The sequence below is a fragment of the Delphinapterus leucas genome, chromosome 1 (assembly GCF_059928025.1).
Source record: "Delphinapterus leucas isolate spDelLeu-1000000601 "Yukka" chromosome 1, BTC_Dleu_Yukka2, whole genome shotgun sequence".
In the NCBI taxonomy this organism is placed as follows: Eukaryota; Metazoa; Chordata; class Mammalia; order Artiodactyla; family Monodontidae; genus Delphinapterus; species Delphinapterus leucas.
The window spans coordinates 162530357-162550167 of NC_143129.1; the positions used below are offsets into that span (position 1 = coordinate 162530357).

Genomic DNA, 19811 nt, shown 5'->3' on the forward strand with positions numbered 1-19811 from the left:
GGCCACTTTTCCGTCAATAGGAAAAGGCAACCTTGGGGGTGGGTGAGGGGGCTGTTCAGATCCCTGACTAGGGACTAGGGGTTTAGCCCTGAAGCCCTATCTATTATAGGTGGCAGCCAGATTTGGACATTTCTTTTTTTATTTTTTAAAATAAATTAATTTATTTGCTGTGTTTTTGGCTGTGTTGGGTCTTCGTTGCTGCGCACAGGATTTCTCTAGTTGCAGCGAGCAGGCTTCTCATTGTGGTGGCTTCTCTTTGTTGGGGCGCACGGGCTTCAGTAGTTGTAGCTTGGGGGGCTCTAGAGTGCAGGCTCAGTAGTTGTGCGCACGGGCTAAGTTGCTCCGAGGCATGTGGGATCTTCCGGACCAGGGCTCGAACCCCTGTCCCCTGCGTTGGCAGGCGGATTCTTAACCACTGCGCCACCAGGGACGCCCCAGATGTCCAACTCTTGAACTTTCAAATTATGTGAGACATTAGGTTTTTTTTTTTTGTTTTTTTTTTTGCTGTACGCGGGCCTCTCGCTGTTGTGGCCTCTCCCGTTGCGGAGCACAGGCTCTGGACGCGCAGGCTCAGTGGCCATGGCTCACAGGCCCAGCCGCTCCGCGGCATGTGGGATCTTCCCGGACCGGGGTGCGAACCCGTGTCACCTGCATCGGCAGGCGGACTCTCAACCACTGTACCACCAGGGAAGCCCTAGGTTTTCTTTTGTACTTAACCTATGTTGACTTGGTTTTCTGTCACTTGCAGTACAAAGTCCTGTCTTTTTTAAAAATAAATTTATGTATTTATTTTTGGCTGCGTTGGGTCTTCATTGCTGCGCATGGGCGTTCTCCAGTTGCGGCGAGCAGAGGCTACTCGCGGGCTTCTTGTGATGGCTTCTCTTGTTGCGGAGCACGGGCTCTAGGTGCATGGGCTTCAGTAGTTATGGAGCGCGGGCGTCAGTAGTTGTGGCTTGCGGGCTCTAGACCGCAGGCTTAGTAGTTGTGGTGCATGGGCTTAGTTGTTCTGTGGCATGTGGGATCCTCCCAGACCAGGGATGGGACCCCTATCCCCTGCATTGGCAGGCAGATTCTTAACCACTGTGCCACCAGGGAAGTCCACAAAATCCTGTCTTTTAATAAATGTACTCATGAGCAATTCCTAACAATAAATGTGTTTTACTTTCTAGGTTCATAAAGTTTGTCTCACTCAGCAAGATAAAGCAGTTGAGCCTATAAGATGTATAGGCTCCTGTTTCTAATGAATGACTCTTACAAGTAAAGAATATCCATGAGACAAGCCTTACCTTTTGTGTAGAAACTTTAAGAGAACTGGAGCAGTGAGTGCATACCCCTGCTTCTGATAACAGGACTGAGGAAAAAGAAAAAAAACACTATAAAAAAAATTGAATCCTCGTTCTGGGTGAGGACTTCCATCGGGTGTGCAAACTGCTTGTTCATGGGGCAGTTATCTAATTTTTTTTTTTTTTTTTTTTGCAGTGCGTGGGCCTCTCAGTGTTGTGACCTCTCCCATTGCAGCGCACAGGCTCCAGATGTGCAGGCTCAGCGGCCATGGCTCACGGACCTAGCCGCTCCACGGCATGTGGGATCTTCCCGGACCGGGGCACGAACCCGTGTCCCCTGCATCGGCAGGCAGACTCTCAACCACTGCGCCACCAGGGAAGCCCCAGTTATCTAATTTTTGAGATATTAATTTGTGTTATTTGTTGTACACTTTTCCTCCCTTGCATCATTATCTCAGGGATTTTAGTAGGACCAAAAGCAGAAGCTGTTGGAAGTCAAGAGCTGGTCTCGTGTTTTGTGAAAATTCAGTCTGACTGAAAAGAGTATGAAATTATCCAGGGAGGGAGGGAGAGAGAGAGAGTTGTTTGGGGAGACAGGAGGCAGAGACATGCCTTAGAGGAAACCAAGGAAGAAAAGATTTCAGAATTACAGGAAGAGGATGAAGGTCTATAGTTCTGTGATTTTAGGGGACCTGCAACATGTTCTTCAACCGCATTATGGGGAGAGTGCTGGACCCTGAGAATAAGGAGTTACATCCTTGCCGAAGATACTCATGATCAAGCCACTGGTCCTGATGAGAACCTGCAGACTGGGGCAATGGTCATCTCTGATGTAACCAGTCTGGACTACTGAGCTAATAGCTGCAGAGATTCCATGAGGCTTTGGTGGCGAGTAAGACCCACCATGGGACCTATACATACCTCTGGTGGCATTCTTCTTGGGAACACCAATAATGACTGAGATTAAGTTTTCTGCCAGCGTAAGCATGAGGTCTCAGGTTTAGATTTAAGCTGATTATGAGAAAACAAGCAAGTTATTTCCTCCATACTTGCATATGCCCTAAAATTCATACCTGTTACTTTTGGATGAAGCATGGGAACCCAAATTGTTTCCTTGACTTACCTCTTTTAAATAAGTATCTAAAGAGAGAAACCCAGTAGGAGTCAAGCCATAGTCCAAGAAAAGCCCTCAGGATCTCATCCATAATCAATGACATCCATACCATTAGGAAAACACCCAGATATTAAGAGTATCCTGCTTTTGGCCCAAGAGTAGGAGTTCAGAAAGAATGGGAATTAATACCACAACTTTATTCTTTGTATTCTATGCCCCCCCCAAAAAAACAGGCTTCATTTATTTTTTCAAAGTCTAGTGCTAAAATTGCTTCATTTGATTATCCCATTTGGGTAGTATATCCATTTAGCATGCTTGTTTGCAAGAATTATATAACTCAACTTTAACAGGTTTAAACAACAAAGGGAATGCATTGAGTCATAAAATTGAACAGTATAGAAAGAAGATAAACTCCATACTTGTCTGGACTAGGTTGTATTTTTCTGTAATTCTCTCAGCTCTATCCTCTTTTTTTTTAGTTGAAATATAGTTGACTTATGTACGTTAGTTTCAGGTGTATTACATAATGAAGCTCTGCCTTTTTAAAAGATTTTTAAACATCTTTATTGAAGTATAATTGCTTTACATTGTTGTGTTAATTTCTGCTGTATAACAAAGTGAATCAACTATACATATACATGTATCCCTATATCCCCTCCCTCTTGTGTCTCCCTCCCACCCGTTGCGGAGCACAGGCTCCGGACGCGCAAGCTCAGCGTCCATGGCTCACGGGCCCAGCCGCTCCGCGGCATGTGGGATCTTCCCGGACTGGGGCCCGAACCCGTGTCCCCTGCATCGGCAGGCGGACTCTCAACCACTGTGCCACCAGGGAAGCCCCAGCTCTGCCTTCTTTGATTGACTTTATTTTCAAGCTGGCCTCCTTCATGGTAGCAAGCTCATTACCATGGAGTATACTTTCTCATTCACAACCAGCTGGCCTATCTGGGATCTTGTGCTGATTTTGAACTAATTAGCGTGGTAAGGAGTCTAGGATACTGTTACTGAATTATATCAGGGACAACCCTTGGAATTGAGTGGTAGTATCAGTCCTCTTTGAAGCACATGGCTACCACACAGTGAGGACAGTTGGAATGGAGGATTGCATAAGTAGCATCATTTCAAATACATTTAAAAAAATAACTCACGGAAAGAAGATAAGGGAAAATATGCTAAATGTAAAGAATTGCTGTCTTTGAGACAATGAGACTGAGGGTAGATTTCTATTTCCCTTACAACTTAAAATATTTATTTCTTTATTTATCTCCCCCACCACCTCAACCATAACCTTGTATCACTTTTATAATGGGGAAAAATCCTCATAAATTTGCTGGGAAAAAAAAATCAAGAGTCAAAGAACGATGCAAAACTGTAGTGTGAGATTTCACCAGCTTGTGAGTATGTAGCTAACTGGCAATATGTGGAACAATTTGCCACAGGGAGAGTAAGAATGTGTCAATTCTGTTTGTCTCCTTGAAGAGCCCTTCTCCCGCCTCAAAGTTCTTTATGCTAAAAAAAATTTTTTTTTAAAAGCACCTTAATTATGTGTCTCAGGACAATTCTTTGAAATACATTTTAGATTTTATTTGCTGGTTATCACACAAACAAACTCAGACAAAACTCTTTGTGTGAGTCTTGCTCTGCATCTCCGCCTCACTTGCACTTACTCTGTTTCTGAAACTGGGTGTCTTTGCCTCTTACATCTTATTTCCTAGCACTTAACACAATAGTGGACAAGGAGTCACTGGATAAATGTTTGTTTAATGAATGGATCAGTGAATGTATCATTTCTGCCTCAGGATGTCTTTGTTTCTATTTCTCATTGTTACTGTCTCTGGACTATGAATACAAATGACCAAATACTAAATAAATTCACCTTGAAATTGGCTTAATTTTTTCAGCTGATATTAAATCTTACAGGGGCCTGGCATTTGGCACTGTTCCCCAGTGTTTCCATCATGACCTCATTGGAACTCTTGGAGTCACTTAATCTGGGCCAACCTAGTTGGTAATATCTGAAATAATAGTATTCTTTTCCTGCTAGCTCATCTTCCCATTTTAAAGATCAGCATATAACAATACTATCTTTGGAGTCAGACAGCCCATGTGTAAATTCTGGCTCTCTCATTTACTAGTTGAATGACCTTGGGCATTAACCTGTGTGAGCCTCAGTTTCCTCATGTGTAAAATGGAAATGACAATAATACTTTATGGGGTTGCTGAGAAGATCAAACGGGACAATGTATATAAAGCATAATATCTGCCCAAAAGTAAGTGCTGAATATCAGTAATTATTATTATTAATTAACAGATATCTGTTGAGTGTTGTTTATGTGACAGGCACTATACTAGATGGTGGGGATTAAAAAAAGCACCAAGATAGACACAAATTCCTGCCTTCATAGAGCTGGTCTAGTGGGGGATTTTGACATGTAACTAGGTATTACCAACATGACCCTATGAGAGTGGAAGTATGGGATGCTGGGAGGCCCATAAAAGTTCCCATCTAGCTCAGGCTTGGAGGTCAAGGAAGGCTTCCAGGAGAAAATAACATAAAAGTTGATATAAGAAGTCTGAGTAGGACTTAGCCAGGCAAAGAGAAGGGGGAAGAGTATTCTAGGAACAGCCTGTTCAAAGGCTGAGGCAAGAAAGAGCTTGAAGCATTTGAGCAATTGAAATAAATTCAGTATTATTGAAGCCTATTATACAAAGTGGAAGGAGTAGCTAGAATTGAGGCTGGAAGTAGATGGGGGTCACATCATGTTGGGCCTTATAAACTAGGTTAGGGAGTGGGAAGGGTAGTGGGAAGACAAAAGAATTTTAATCAAGGAAGTTACTTGATCGGATTTACACTTTAGAAAAATTGCTTTGGCTGGTTGGGGGTAAGGGTAGGAAGGGCAGAATAGCTGTAGGTACAGAGACCACTTCTGAAGACCAGTTCAGAGACTGCGGTAGCAATCCAAATCAGAGATGATGGTGGTCTGACCCAGGAGTAGAAGTGGGGATGGAGAAAAAAGGACCTATTAAAGAGATGTTTAAGAGAAAATCACTGTGGATTAGTATGAGATGAAGGAGTTAAGCATGATGATCAGAAAACCTGGTAGGGAATTCCGTGGCAGTCCAGTGGTTAGGACTTCGCACTTCCACTGCCAATTGGCGGGGGGCGGTGGTAGTGAAAAGAAAACCTGGTGGATGGTTGTATCATTCCATGAAATAGGGAACACAGGAGAAGGAGAAGTAGTTGAGGGGGTGGGGCACTGGGGCAAATAATGGGTGCAATATTAGATTTGTTGAGTTTCAGGTCCTATGGAATATCCAAAGGAAAATATTTAATAGGCAGCTGGAACAGTTCAGAAGAAATATCTGGGAAAGAGTTATAGCATTGGGTCACCACAGTGTTGATGATTATAGCCACAGAGGTGGGTGATGAGAGTACACCTACTGTGGGTACAATGAGGTGAAAAGGAGACCAAAGAGAGAGACCTTGAGGAGCACTGATAATTTAAAAATCAGTACAGATATGGGAACATAGGAAAGAGATTAAAAAGAAATGACCAAGGCGTATGAGAATATGGTATCACAAAGCAGTGAATATGGTATCATAGCAGTGGATTGAAGAGTGGGTGTGATATGAAGAAATGAAAACAGTGAGTATAATCAGCTCTTCCAAGAGGTGTGTTGTTATGACAAAGAAGATAAAGTGGTAGCTGGTGAGACACTCCCTCCTTTGTAATTGGAGGAAAGAGAGAATGGTTGGTATAATTGCAGAAAACCTTGTGAGTCTGGTGCCAGGAACTGAAGAAGTTCTTATTTAATGGCTTCTATGGTATTTTCTCTATGGACTAAGAGGTCAGGTCATCTGCCATGAGTGAGATGAAAGGGTCACAGATTTGAAGAGAAGGGAGAAACTCTGAATAGTCATTGTGAAGAATGAAAGAGAGAACTGACAAAAAAGGCATGGGAAGATTTCTGGACAATACCATTAGCACAGTTGAGGTTGAGGAACTTGAATGTATATGCATGCCGGCCTGGTAGGCTGTATGACTTTTTTACCAACAATAGTAAGCAGCCCAGGTGTAGGCATGGAGAAATTGATTCAGGGTTGTTTTTTCCAGGTAGGTACAACAGAAGGGCCACAGGAGAAAGGTGAGTGTATTGGCAAGTGACTAGTACAAAAATCTAAAAGGAAGAGAAGAGAGTGGAAGGTTAATAGGATGAAAATAGACTGATTAAGGAACCAGATGTCTTCATAAGATAGAAGTATAGCTTTAGAGAGAGAAATTGAGTGAGAAAATAGAAAAGATAGAAGGCTGTAGTCAGAAAGTGGGATATCTTAATATATTATTTCACAGGTGGAGCAAATTTAGGTGGTCGAAGGATTCAGATTGTGGCCATTGGATGTGAGGTTTCCATGATTTTGGTTACAAACATCTGGCCAATTTCATAGTATTTTATTATGTCTGGTATGTAAAGGGTACACAGGTTGAGTTAACTTCTTTTTTTTTTTTTTTGAGTTAACTTCTCTTTCCTTGTGCTCCCAGAGTATCTCTTCTGTAATACTCACCACACTGTAGACTAATTATCTGTTTGGTTGTCTGTCCTTCTCAGAAAGTGTATGTGGCACAGTTTCCCTGATTCTTTCAACCAACCCTTTATTCCAGTCCCCCATTTATTACATTCCCTTCTTCCTAAGGAGTAGTAAAAGCATATTATCTACTTTGTGACTTATGATTCAGTATTTGCAGCCTCAGCGGCCATGGCTCACGGGCCCAGCCGCTCCGCGGCATGTGGGATCTTCCTGGACCAGGGCTCGAACCCGTGTCCCCTGCATCGGCAGACAGACTCTCACCCACTGCGCCACCAGGGAAGCCCATGATTCAGTATATTTGATGGATTCTTTTACATCCAGGGGACTTTTGTGCCTGGGGAAGAATACTCAACAGCTACTTGTTTGTTGCTTAACACCCAATTTACTAAAGTCATATTTCTAATAAACAGTATGTTGAAATCATTTTTTTCTTGAGCATTAAACATGGAATACACGTTTGATTAATTTCCTTAAACAATTTAAACTGCAGTTACAAATTTAATATGGCTGATACTTTATTTATTTTTGGCTGCTTTGGGTCTTCCTTGCTGTGCGCTGTCTTTATCTAGTTGCAGCGAGCGGGGGCTACTCTTCGTTGTGGTGCGCGAGCTTCTCACTGCGGTGGCTTCTCTTGTTGCAGAGCATGGGCTCTAGGCATGCGGGCTTCAGTAGTTGTGGCTTGCGGGCTCTAGAGCACAGGCTCTGTAGTTGTGGTGCACAGGCTTAGTTGCTCCATGGCATGTGGGATCTTCCCGGACCAGGGCTCGAACCCATGTCCCCTGCATTGGCAGGCGGATTCTTAACCCCTGTGCCACCAGGGAAGTCCCTGGCTGATACTTTTGAATATCTCATATGCCTTAAAAATCAGCAAAGCATGTACAAATGCAAAGATTACACAATTGACTACACTTATATTTAACCTATTCAATGCCATAGGTTAAATATTACTGCATTATTTTTGCACGGTTTTTATACCTCTTAAGTTTATACCTATATTATACCTATACTTCGTTATCTTCTTAAGGTTTCAGTAATATTATTTTAAATATTTCTGGGGTTTCAGAAATATTACCAAATTCAATAGAAAAAAAATTGCAATTTTAGACCAGTTGAGGTTCTGGGATCTGCGATATCAACTAATTCTTTCTTAGTTGGGACTTAAGACCTAGTTTTGCTGTTCAAGGTAATTTAGACTAATTTAAAAGCCTTTTTTTAAGTAATAAAATTTAAAAAAATATCATAAGACATAACTCTCTGTCGTCCTTATGGTTTTTAATTTTCGAAGCTTAGTGTCTATACTGGAAACTTTGTAAGCCCTAAGCTTTGCATGATCAATAGTCCCTAATCAATCATCCTGCCATTACATAACATCATTCTGCTTGAAAACGTAGGTATTTATAACCAGTATTTTATTATAAGTAGTAGGGCCATTTAGTTGTTTTATCACCTGAGAGATGAAAGTTTGATTCACTTTTCTCATCTTTAGAATATCTGTTGAACTCTATTTTTACTTGCTTACTGTTAATCTGGTGCTGAGTAACTGCTGGACTGTCTTTTATCTGGTCATGATAATTTTATGAAATCACTAGTGCTGATGGCTCCTTCCTATACTTGGTACTTTTAATTTTTTTTATTTAAAAAAATATTTATTTATTTGGTTGCGCTGGGTCTTAGTTGTGGCGGGTGGGCTCCTTAGTTGTGGCTTGCCAGCTCCTTAGTTGCAGCAGGCGGGCTCCTTAGTTACAGCTCAAGGGCTCCTTAGTTGTGACGTGCAAACTCTTTTTTTTTTTTTATCTTTATTGGAGTATAATTGCTTTACAATAGTGTGTTAGTTTCTGCCTTATAACAAAGTGAATCAGTTATACATATACATATGTTCCCATATCTCTTCCCTCTTGTGTCACCCTTCCTCCCACCCTCCCTATCCCACCCCTCTAGGTGGTCACAAAGCATCAAGCTACCTCCCTGTGCTATGCGGCTGCTGCCCACTAGCTACCTATTTTACGTTTGGTAGTGTATATATGTCCATGCCACTCTCTCACTTTGTCACAGCTTACCCTTCCCCCTCCCCATATCCTCAAGTCTATTCTCTAGTAGGTCTGTGTCTTTATTCCTGTCTTACCCCTAGGTTCTTCATGACATTTTTTTTTCTTAGATTCCATATATATGTGTTAGCATACGGTATTTGTCTTTCTCTTTCTGACTTTCTTCACTCTGTATGACGGACTCTAGGTCCATCCACCTCACTACAGATAACTCAATTTCGTTTCTTTTTATGGCTGAGTAATATTCCATTGTATATATGTGCCACATCTTCTTTATCCATTCATCGTTGATGGACACTTAGGTTGCTTCCATGTCCTGGCTATTGTAAATAGAGCTGCAATGAACACTGTGGTACATGACTCTTTTTGAATTATGGTTTTCTCAGGGTATCTGCCCAGTAGTGGGATTGCTGGGTCATATGGTAGTTCTATTTGTAGTTTTTTAAGGAACCTCCATACTGTTCTCCATAGTGGCTGTACCAATTCACATTCCCACCAGCAGTGCAGCATGCATGTCCCCCTGACCAGGGATTGAACCCGGGCCCCTGCATTGGGAGCGTGGAGTTTTATCCACTGTGCCACCAGGGAAGTCCCCTACTTGGTACTTTTTAAAGGTGCTTTGGCTTATTCATAAATTTTTGGTTCAAAAAAAAAATATATATATATACACACACACATACATACATACATAGAACATAAACATAAGTAAATTATATGTAGGTATATTTAAATCAACATACCCTTTACAGAAGAAAAAATACATGTGCATTCACACCTCTACTTGCAGATACACATGTAACTCATTATTAAATGTATCATATTGTATTCATCCTTTTATTGTATTAAAGCTATTTTTCTCTTTTCAGTCTTAGTATGGATGTATAACCTTTATAGATTTGAATTATTCCAATTAACCCAAATTATGATGTTTTACAATCAAATTATTACAAGTTGGTCAGAAGAAAACATAGGCATAAATCATAGCAATATTTTTGGATGCCTCCTAAGGCAAAAGGAACAAGAGCAAAAATAAACAAATGAGACCAAATTAAACTTAAAAACTTTTGCACAGCAAAGGAATCCATCAACAGTGAGAAGACAACATACTGAATGGGAGAAAATATTTGCAAATGATATGACCGATAGGGGTTAATATTGAAAATATACAAACAGCTCATATAACTCAGTAACAAAAAAACCCAAAAAACAAACCAACAACCTGTCTACAAATAGGCAGAAGACCTGAATAGACATTTTTCTGAAAAATATATATCAGATGGCTGAAAGGCACATGAAAAGATACTCAACATTGCTAACAGTCAGAGAAATGTAAACCAAAACCACAATGAGATATTAGCTCACACCTCTCAGAATGACTATCATCAAAAAGTCTACAAATAACAGATATTGGTGAGGATGTGAAGAAAAGGGAACCTTAGCACACTCTTGGTGGGAATGTAAATTGGTGCACCCACTATGGAAAACAGTGTGGAGGTTCCTCAACTAAAAACGGAACTACTATATGATCCAGCAATTCCAATCCTTTGGTTATATATATGAAGAAAACGAAAACACTAATTCAAAAACATATATGCACCTCAAAGTCTATAGCAGCATTATTTACAATTACCTAAGTGTCCATCAACAGATGAATGGATAAATAAAATGTGGTATATATATACAATGGGTTATTACTCAGCCATAAAAAAGAATGAAATTCTTGGGAATTCCCTGGTGGTCCGTGGTTAGGACTCAGTGCTTTCACTGCTGGGGCCCAGTTTCAATCACTGGTGGGGGACTAAGATCCCATAAGCTGTGTGGCATGGCAAAACAAAAACAAAAACAAAAATACCTAACCAGTAGGGAAATTGAATCAGTAATAAGAAGAAAATCCTCAACAAAGAAAAGCCTAGGACCATATGTCATCACTGATGATGAAAAAAAGAATGGAATTCTACCATTTGCAATGGCATAGATAGACCTAGAGGATATGATGCTTAATGAAATAAGTCAAAGAAAGACAAATACTTTGTGTTATCACTCACATGTGGAATCTGAAAAATAAAACAAACAAATGAATACAAGAAAACAAAAACAGACTCACAGTTATAGACAACAAACTAGTGGCTACCAGTGGGGAGAGGGAATGGGGGAGAGACAAGATAGGGGCAGGGAATTAAGAGACACAAACTGAAAAGTAAATAATTTAAAATAAAATAAAATAAAATAATTGCAAGTTGGTCAGTGAGCACATCTTTAAGCTTTGGCCTTTTAGCTCTGCCCCTGACATCCTTGAAACACTCTTGACACAACAGAATGTTCCAAAGCCATACTGATTTTTCTCCTGCCCCATAGAATCATCTATTCTGCAATGAGTTCCAGATTCTTTTGGTGGGAAAAAACCACCAGAGACCAAATTTAGGTTTCAAGGTTGTACACAAGAGTAAATGTTGGGCAAAAATATTAGAGCTGCTATTGGCCTCTTTTAGTATTGAAAAACCTGGAAAAATATATGTATTTTAAGCTTATGGCAAATCTGTAGTCATCAAAACAACATGGTACTGACATAAGTATTGACATATAGGTCAATGGAAAAAAATTGTGAGACCAGAAATAAACCTTCACATCATTTCATTTCCACAAGCATTCCAACATAATTCAGTGGAGGAAAGAACAGTCTTTGTAACAAATGGGGATGGGACAACTGGTACCCACATACAAAAGAGTGAAGTTGGACCCCCTACCTCACACTATATACAAAATTAACTCAAAATAGATCAAGACCTAAATGTAAGAGCTAAAACTATAAAATCCTTGAAGAAGACATAGACATAAATCTCTGTGACATTGGATTAGGCAATGGTTTCTTAGATATGACACTGAAAAGCACAAGCAACAGAAGAAAATAAATTGGACATCAGTAAAATTAAAGATTCCATCAAGAGAGTAAAAATGCAACCCACAGAATGGGATAAAATCTTTGCAGATCACATATCTGATAGGGGCATTGCAATAAGAATATATAAAGAACTTTTATATCTCAATAACAAAAAGACAAGCCAGTTAATGGACAAATGATCTGAATAGACATTTCTCCAAAGAAGATCAACAATTGGCCAATAAGCACATGAAAATATGCTCAACATCATTAGTCATCAGGGAAATGCAAATTAAAACCACAATGAGATACAACTCCACACCCACTAAGACAGCTATCAGCAAAAAGAGAGATAATAATAAATGTTTAGAGGATGAGAAGAAAATGAAACTCTCATACACTGCTAGAGGGAATGCAAAAAAGGTACACCACTTTGGAAAACAATCTCAAGTGGTTAAACACAGACCTACCATATAATTTAGCAATGCCATTCTTAGGTATATACCCAAGAGAAATAAAAACCTATGTCCACATAAGAACTTGCACCTGATTGTACATAGCAGCATTATTCATTATAATCAAAAGTCCATTAAATGATAAATGGATAAATAAAATATGGTAATCCATCCATATTAATTGGCAATAAGAATAAAATACTGATACATGCTGAAATGTGGATGAACCTTGAAAACATGCTAAGTGAAAGAAGTCAGTCACAAAAGACCACATGTTGTATGATTCTATTTATAAAAAATGTTTAGAATAGGCAAATCTATAGAGAAATAAAGTAGACTGGTAGTTGCCTAGGAGTTGGGAGGAAATGAGGAGTGATGGCTAATAGATACAGGGTTTCTTTTTGGGGTGATGAAAATGTTCTGATGTTGATTGTGGTAATGGTCGCACAATTTTGTGAATACACAAAATCCATCGAATTGTACATTTTTATTTATTTATTTATTTATTTATTTGGCTGTGCCATGTGGCATGTGGGATCTTACTTCCCTGACCAGGGATCGAACTTGTGCCCCCTGTAGTGGAAGCACAAAGTCTTAACCACTGGACTGCTAGGGAAGTCCCGAATTGTACACTTTAAATGGGTATATTGTATGGTATGTGAATTATATCTTTTTTTTTGTGAATTATATCTTAATAAAGCTATTAAAATTTTTTAAAAAAGAAACCCATTCTGTGAGAGCCACTTACGAGATACGCCCAATCTATTTATTTATTTATTTATTTATTTATGGCTGTGTTGGGTCTTCGTTTCTGTGCGAGGGCTTTCTCTAGTTGCGGCGAGTGGGGGCCACTCTTCATCGTGGTGCATGGGCCTCTCACTGTCGTGGCCTCTCTTGTTGAGGAGCACAGGCTCCAGACGTGCAGGCTCAGTAGTCGTGGCTCACGGGCCCAGTTGCCCCGCGGCATGTGGGATCTTCCCAGACCAGGGCTCGAACCCGTGTCCCCTGCATTGGCAGGTGGATTCTTAACCACTGCACCACCAGGGAAGCCCACGCCAACTCTTAGTTGCGGCATGTGGGATCTAGTTCCCTGACCCGGGATCGAACCCAGGCCCCCTACATTGGGAGCACAGAGTCTTAGCCACTGGACCACCAGGGAAGTCCCCCGCCATTTCTTATTTTGATGATATTGTGCTAGCTGGAGAGACTGTCCTGGACCCTTTATATTTTGTCTAATCTCTGCTTGAAAACAAAATCGTTCCTTCTTTAGCTTATTTCTCTTTTACAATAGCTTATCACAGATGGTTAAAATAAATCAATAGGCACTTTTAGTATTCTTTCTGGAAATCCCCTAATCTAGGTCCACAAGTTCATTAAGTACATTTTCTATCTTCTAAGTTAGTACAGGTGGCAGCACTGCCAAACATTTTGTCACTACATAACACTGGTTAGTCTTTTTCTAGCCTCCAATAACAATTTCTTGACTGCTCTTCCAAACTCCACTAAGAGTTTCCTTGCTGTCTTTCCAGACCCTGCCTGCTGCCTGGTCCCAAAGCCAATGTTGTATGTTTTAGGTTTTAGGATTGGCAGTACTCCACTTCTAGATATTAATTCTGGAACAGATACCTATTGCTAAATAACAAAGCACCCCAGAAGTTACTTACTTAAAACAAAAACCACTTACTTACTTGTGATTCTACAATTTGGGCTTAGTTAGGCAATTCTTCTGCCTGAGCTTGCTCATGAAGCTGCAGTCAGCTAGCAACCTGGGGGATCTAAGATGGTTCCACTCACAGGTATGGGGCCTTGGTGCTGGCCATGGGGCCACTCTTTGCATGACTTTTCATCATTCAGTAGTTTAACCCATCTAACTTTAATATGTTGTAGGAATGTTCCAAGAAAGTAAAAGCAGAAGATGTGGGACTTCCCTGGTGGCACAATGGTTAAGAATCCGCCTGCCAATGCAGGGGACACAGGTTTGAGCCCTGGTCCGGGAAGATCCCACGTGCCATGGAGCAACTAAACCTGTGTGCCACAACTACTGAGTCTGCATTCTACAGCCCACGAGCCACGACTACTGAGGCTGCGTGCCACAACTACTGAAGCCCGCAGGCCTAGAGCCTGTGCTCCACAACAAGAGAAACCACCTCAGTGAGAAGCCCGCACACTGCAACAAAGAGTAGCTCCCACTTGCTACAACTAGAGAAAGCTCATGTGCAGCAACAAAGACCCAATGCAGCCAAAAGAAAAACCAGAAGCTGCGAGGACTATAAGGCCTATGCTTGAGAATTCACATGACATCGGTTCTGTAATACTCTATAAGTCAAGATAATTCACAAGGCCCAGCCCAGAAACAAGGGGTAGGGAAATAGACTCCCTTTCTTGATGGGAGGAGTTGCAAACAATACAACATATTTAACCCCCCACAGGTGACTGCAAAAATTCTAAAGCAAATATAGTATTTAATGATTTTATGTTGAAAGCAACATAGCAGGAAGAAGATACAGATGCCCAATGTCACTATTTCCATTTAACACATTGCTAGAGGTTTTAGCCAGCACAATAAGGCAAGAAAATTAAATAAATAAAAGTTATCTGCTTGGAAAGGAAGAGATGATTTGTCATTATTCTCTACATAGTTGGAAAACTAAAAAATTTTTTAAAAATATATAGATAAACTGTTAGAATTAATAAATGAATTTAGCAATTGTGCTGGCTTCAAGACCAACATACAAAAGTCAATTGTAGTTCTACAATTGAAATGAACTATTAGAAAATGAAATTTTACCATTTAAAATGGCATAAAATATCAAAGATCCAGAAAAACATCTTAAAAGGATGTTAGCTCTCTATACTTAAAAACTACAAAACATTATTAAATTACAGGCATTTAAATAAACGGAGAGATATACCATTTTCATGGATTGGAGGAGTCAACCCTATATAATGCTATCTTAGTTTCCTGGGCCTGCTGTCATAAAGTGTTACTAATAAAAATTTATTGTCTCATAGTTCGGGAGGCTTGAAGGCTAAAATCAAGGTTTCAGTAGGGCCATTCTCTCTTTGAAATCTGTATGGGAGAATCTTTCCTTACCTCTTCTAGTTTCTTGTGTTTAACACCAATCCTTGACATTCCTTGGCTTGCAGTTGCAGCACTTCAATCTCTGCCCCAATTGTCAACTGGTGTTCTCCCTTCATGTGTCCATCTCTACATCTCTTCTTATAAGGACACCAGTCATACTTGATTAAGGCCAACCCTGCTCCAATATGACCTTGTCTTAAATAATTACATCTGCAACAACTGTATTCCCAAATGAGGTCACATTCTGAGGGTTAGGACTTCAACATATTTTTTTGGGGGAAACAATTCAACACAGTGAATAACAAATGGCAATTCTCCAAAACAGGTCTACAGCCTTAGTGTAATACCAAACAAAATCCTTGCTGATTCTAAAATTTATAAGGAAAATTTTGTCACATTTGGCAAGATGATTCTAAAATGTATATAAATATGCAAAGGACCAAGAAAAGCCAAGACAGTCTTGGAGAACATAATGGGACAAAGGACTTTTTCTACCAGATATCAAGTTTTATTATAAAGCTACTACAGAAATAAAGACAGTGTGATATTTCCACAAAAAGAGACAAAAGGAATAGATTACATAGTCTTCAAACAAACCCGCATTTATGACAACTTATATATATACAGGTGATGATAAAGAACAGTGGGGGAAAGCACAGACGTTTAAACAACAGCACTTAATCAGTTTAACATTCACATGGAAAAATGAAACCTGACTTACTTCACAGCATACAGAAGATACAATTTTAGATGGATTGTAGATCTAAATGAGAAAGACAAAGTAATAACAATTCCATAAGTCAATCAGAACCTTTGGTAGGAAAATATTTCTTGACAGGACACAAGAAACACTAAGCATAAAGGTCTTTTATGTTCATCAAAGGACACCAGAATTTATATCCATAAGAAAATGGCAGACAGTCCAATACAAAAATGAGTAAGAGACTCGAACAGGCACTTCATAAAATAGGCTATCCACATATCAGAAAACATGAAAATGGGTTCAACCTCATTAGAAATCTGGGAAATCCAAAGTAAAATCACGAGATACCACTATACCCCCACCAGAATGGTTAAAATTAAAAAGATGTACAGTAGTAATTACTGGCAAGGATGTGGGGCAAATGGAATTCTTATAAATGGCTGGTGGAAGTACAAACTGAAACAACCACTTTCTAAAGTTGTTTGAAATTATCCACTTAAGTTTCATATGTACACAACAAGCAATTTCACTGCTAGGTATAAACCTTAAATATGTGTCACAAGAGGCAGGAATGTTCACAGCACTATTATTCCTAATGGCCAAACATTGGAAATAACTCAAATGTCCATCAGAAGTAGACAGTTAAACTGTAGCGCATTCATAAAGTGGAACACTATACAGCAGTCAAAACAAATAAACGACAGCCTCACAGATCATAGATGTATCTCCAAAACAATGTTGAGTGAAAACACATCAAATCTTGACTTTGAACAAGTTGATGTCTTCATTTACAGCTCCCAGACAAAAATTGTACCTCTTGGAGTTGTGGTGAGCATTAAGTGGAAAGATTCATATCAAGTGTTTACCAAACACTCGGCTTAATAAATATCAGCTATTATTTATTCATGTTCTCTTGGCAGGTCACCTTTCCAGACATGGGCAATAAAGAATGGTGCAGGGCACTTAACAGCGTCATCTTACGCCCCTTAGTTTCCTCCCAACCTCTTCCTCTATCTTCTCACCATTGGGTTTTGGTCTCTTTAAGAAGTCAACCATAACTGAGGAAAGAGGAATGCTGGGAAATCCACTCAGCTCAGGTCTGGAGCATAATGGGAAAGGGGGCGGAGACCAGGGTTGCGCACGCGCAGTTGTCCGGGTGTTGCGTTGCGATGGATTAGGCGGAAAAATCCCCGTAAGAGAAAATAATCTTCGTCCCAGGGTGGGGTCCTTGGGTTCTACTCCCCCTTCCCCGGTCGGTGCTCCCCGGGAGCAGGGAAGCCACCAGAAGGTGAGCGCGGTCGGTAGCAGCGGGAGGGGCCGCGTGGGGCGGGGCGGCGGCCGCGCCACGTGACGAGGCGGGCGCTGGGCGGAAGCGGCGCAGTCGGGCGTTGCGGTTTCGCTGCAGGAACACGCTGACAGGCATTTGCGGGTCGCGTTCTCTCCAAAAGATACAACGTTGCAGCGTTTGTACCCTGTGACAGGCGTGGGAATTATTGGTGGGGACGAGATTTTGAGAGCGATTACGACACGAGAGCCCATAGATTGTTGTAACTGTGGCAGGTAGTCCTAAATTCTCATCCCTCGCACCGGTTATTAAGCCAGTTGCCCATTTCCATGTCTGGCTTGCCTGTTTGGGTAAAGACAACTTTGGAGAGTTTCCTTTTTGCTTCAGGTGTACTACGTCCTGTTTAGGGGAAGGGAAGTCCGCTGAATGACTAATCTTGTTTACAAGAAGGAGATTGGGAAGCGGATCTCAGAGGGGCTCATTCCTGGGCATGGCCTTCATGAGACCCTGCAGGTGGTCCACTTTAAGTAAGGGCATACCTGTTCATTTGTGGTGGCAACTTGCGCTCTCATCTATCTTTAAGCCGAGAGTTGGGGCCCTTATGGAGGCCTGTAAGTGAAGGCTGAGTTAGAGGTGGGGGTGGGGAGTTTGGTGTGCCCCATTTTGAGAAATATAAGCTGAGGTGGGCCTCCAAGTACTAATTCTCATGGACTCAGAAACAGTATTTCTGAGTCCTTTCTTCTAAGAGCTTGGTAACGTTCTCTCACGTGTTGGTCTGCCAGTCTAATTACCTCAGTAACTTTCAACATATAAAAGACCAGAGTATTTGTCTTTAAAGCTATTAGGGAAGTGGGAGCTATTGCTGTAAGACTTTATGTGAAGGCAGCTACCAAAGAAGCAGAAGGCCGGAAGAAAGGAGAAGAGTCATGGCCCCAGAAGAGTTGTTTTTTTTTCAAATGCTTAGCCCTAAAACCTTGTGCTCAAAACAAAGCTTTTGATATAGATAAACATGGGAAAAAAAAAAAAGCCTGAGTACCAATCCTTTATGTTGTGTTTTAGGAATCCAACTATCCATCACCAAGAAGAAATCTATTAGTTTTAGACCGGGGAATTCCTTTACCTAAAAAATTAGAATGAAAGAACCTTTGGATGGTGAATGTGGCAAAGCAATGGCACCGCAGCGGGGGCTTCTGGACAAAATTAAAGAAGAACCTGACAATGCTCAAGTAAGCATTTCATATTTATTTTAAAATTTAAAAAATTTCTTCTTTTTCACCTGGTGAATTCAAATTTTTAGTTAGTTTCTGACTTGTAAGGTAACCCAAACTGATTTTTTCCCCATTAGATGAGTAAATCACCTATTCTGCTCTTTGAATGAAAAAAGATCTTGGTAACTCTATTATATTTCTTTTTGTGAGAAGAAAGTAACGTGTATTACCCTTTTTCCATCTTTTTAAAAAGTTCTCTTGTATCTGATAGTAGTTTCCATTTATTCTGTAAGTATTTGTGGTCTACTCTATGCCAGGCTCTGGGGATCCAGGAGTGAGCAAAATCAGTTTAGTCCCTTCCTTCATAGAGCTTGCAGGTTAGTAGAGGAGATAGACATTACACAAGTAATTGATCACATGATATATATAATTACAAACTAAGACAAGTGCTGTGGAAGAAAAGCCTGAAATGGGGAATCTGACCTAGTTTTGATTGGGGGCAGGGGGCTAGAGAAGGATTTGTCAGCCAAATTATGAAGAATGAATTGACTAGGTGAAGGCATGGAGGAGAGTGTTCCAGGTAGAGTGATCTGCATACAGGAAAGCTCTGATTTGGGAAGATGCTTGGTTCTTTTGAAGGACTGCAAGACCAGTGGGCCTGGAACAGAAGAGGTGCAAAAATGGTGATGACGATGATAATGATGATCATAATAACAACGCTAATAGTGATATTAATATGTCAATATGTAGAGTATATTATATCATAATAACATGATCTTATAAATACTAACTTATCACTATTAACACTTATATGTACTTAGACTGTGCCAGGCACCATTCTCACAACCATATTATTATCCCCATTTTAGAGATGAGGAAACCAAGTACAAAGAGGTCAAGCAGTTTACCACAGATCATAGCTCATAAATAGCAAAGATGGGATTCAAACCCAGGTATCAGACTTCAGAGCCTATGCTATCCTACTTCTAGGATGAGGCAGTGTAGGTAGTTTGGGGCCAGATTATGCAGAACCTTGTGGACCTTGTTACGAATTTTGGTCTCCTGAGAGCTTTGGGAAGCCATTGTAGGGTTTTACTTGGGAGGATAAGATAAACATGTTTGGAAAGATCATATGGCTACCTTTTAGGGACCCAGATTGGAAATCTGTGGAGA

General features: G+C 40.4%; 1 protein-coding gene across 9 annotated transcripts in view; it reads left to right on the forward strand.

Moving 5' to 3' along the window:
- The first annotated feature begins 17282 nt into the window (after positions 1-17282).
- ZMYM6 (zinc finger MYM-type containing 6) overlaps positions 17283-19811 on the forward strand; it is a 43390-nt gene continuing 40861 nt past the window's right edge. For 3 of the 9 annotated variants that reach the window (XM_022575184.2, XM_089896399.1, XM_022575186.2), the window contains exons 1-2: positions 17501-17705; positions 18490-18656. In XM_022575184.2, coding sequence (XP_022430892.1) covers positions 18580-18656 — 77 coding nt within the window. In that variant the 5' untranslated portion in view covers positions 17501-17705; positions 18490-18579. The other 6 variants (XM_089896388.1, XM_089896403.1, XM_089896423.1 and 3 more) reach the window with 6 other exon arrangements.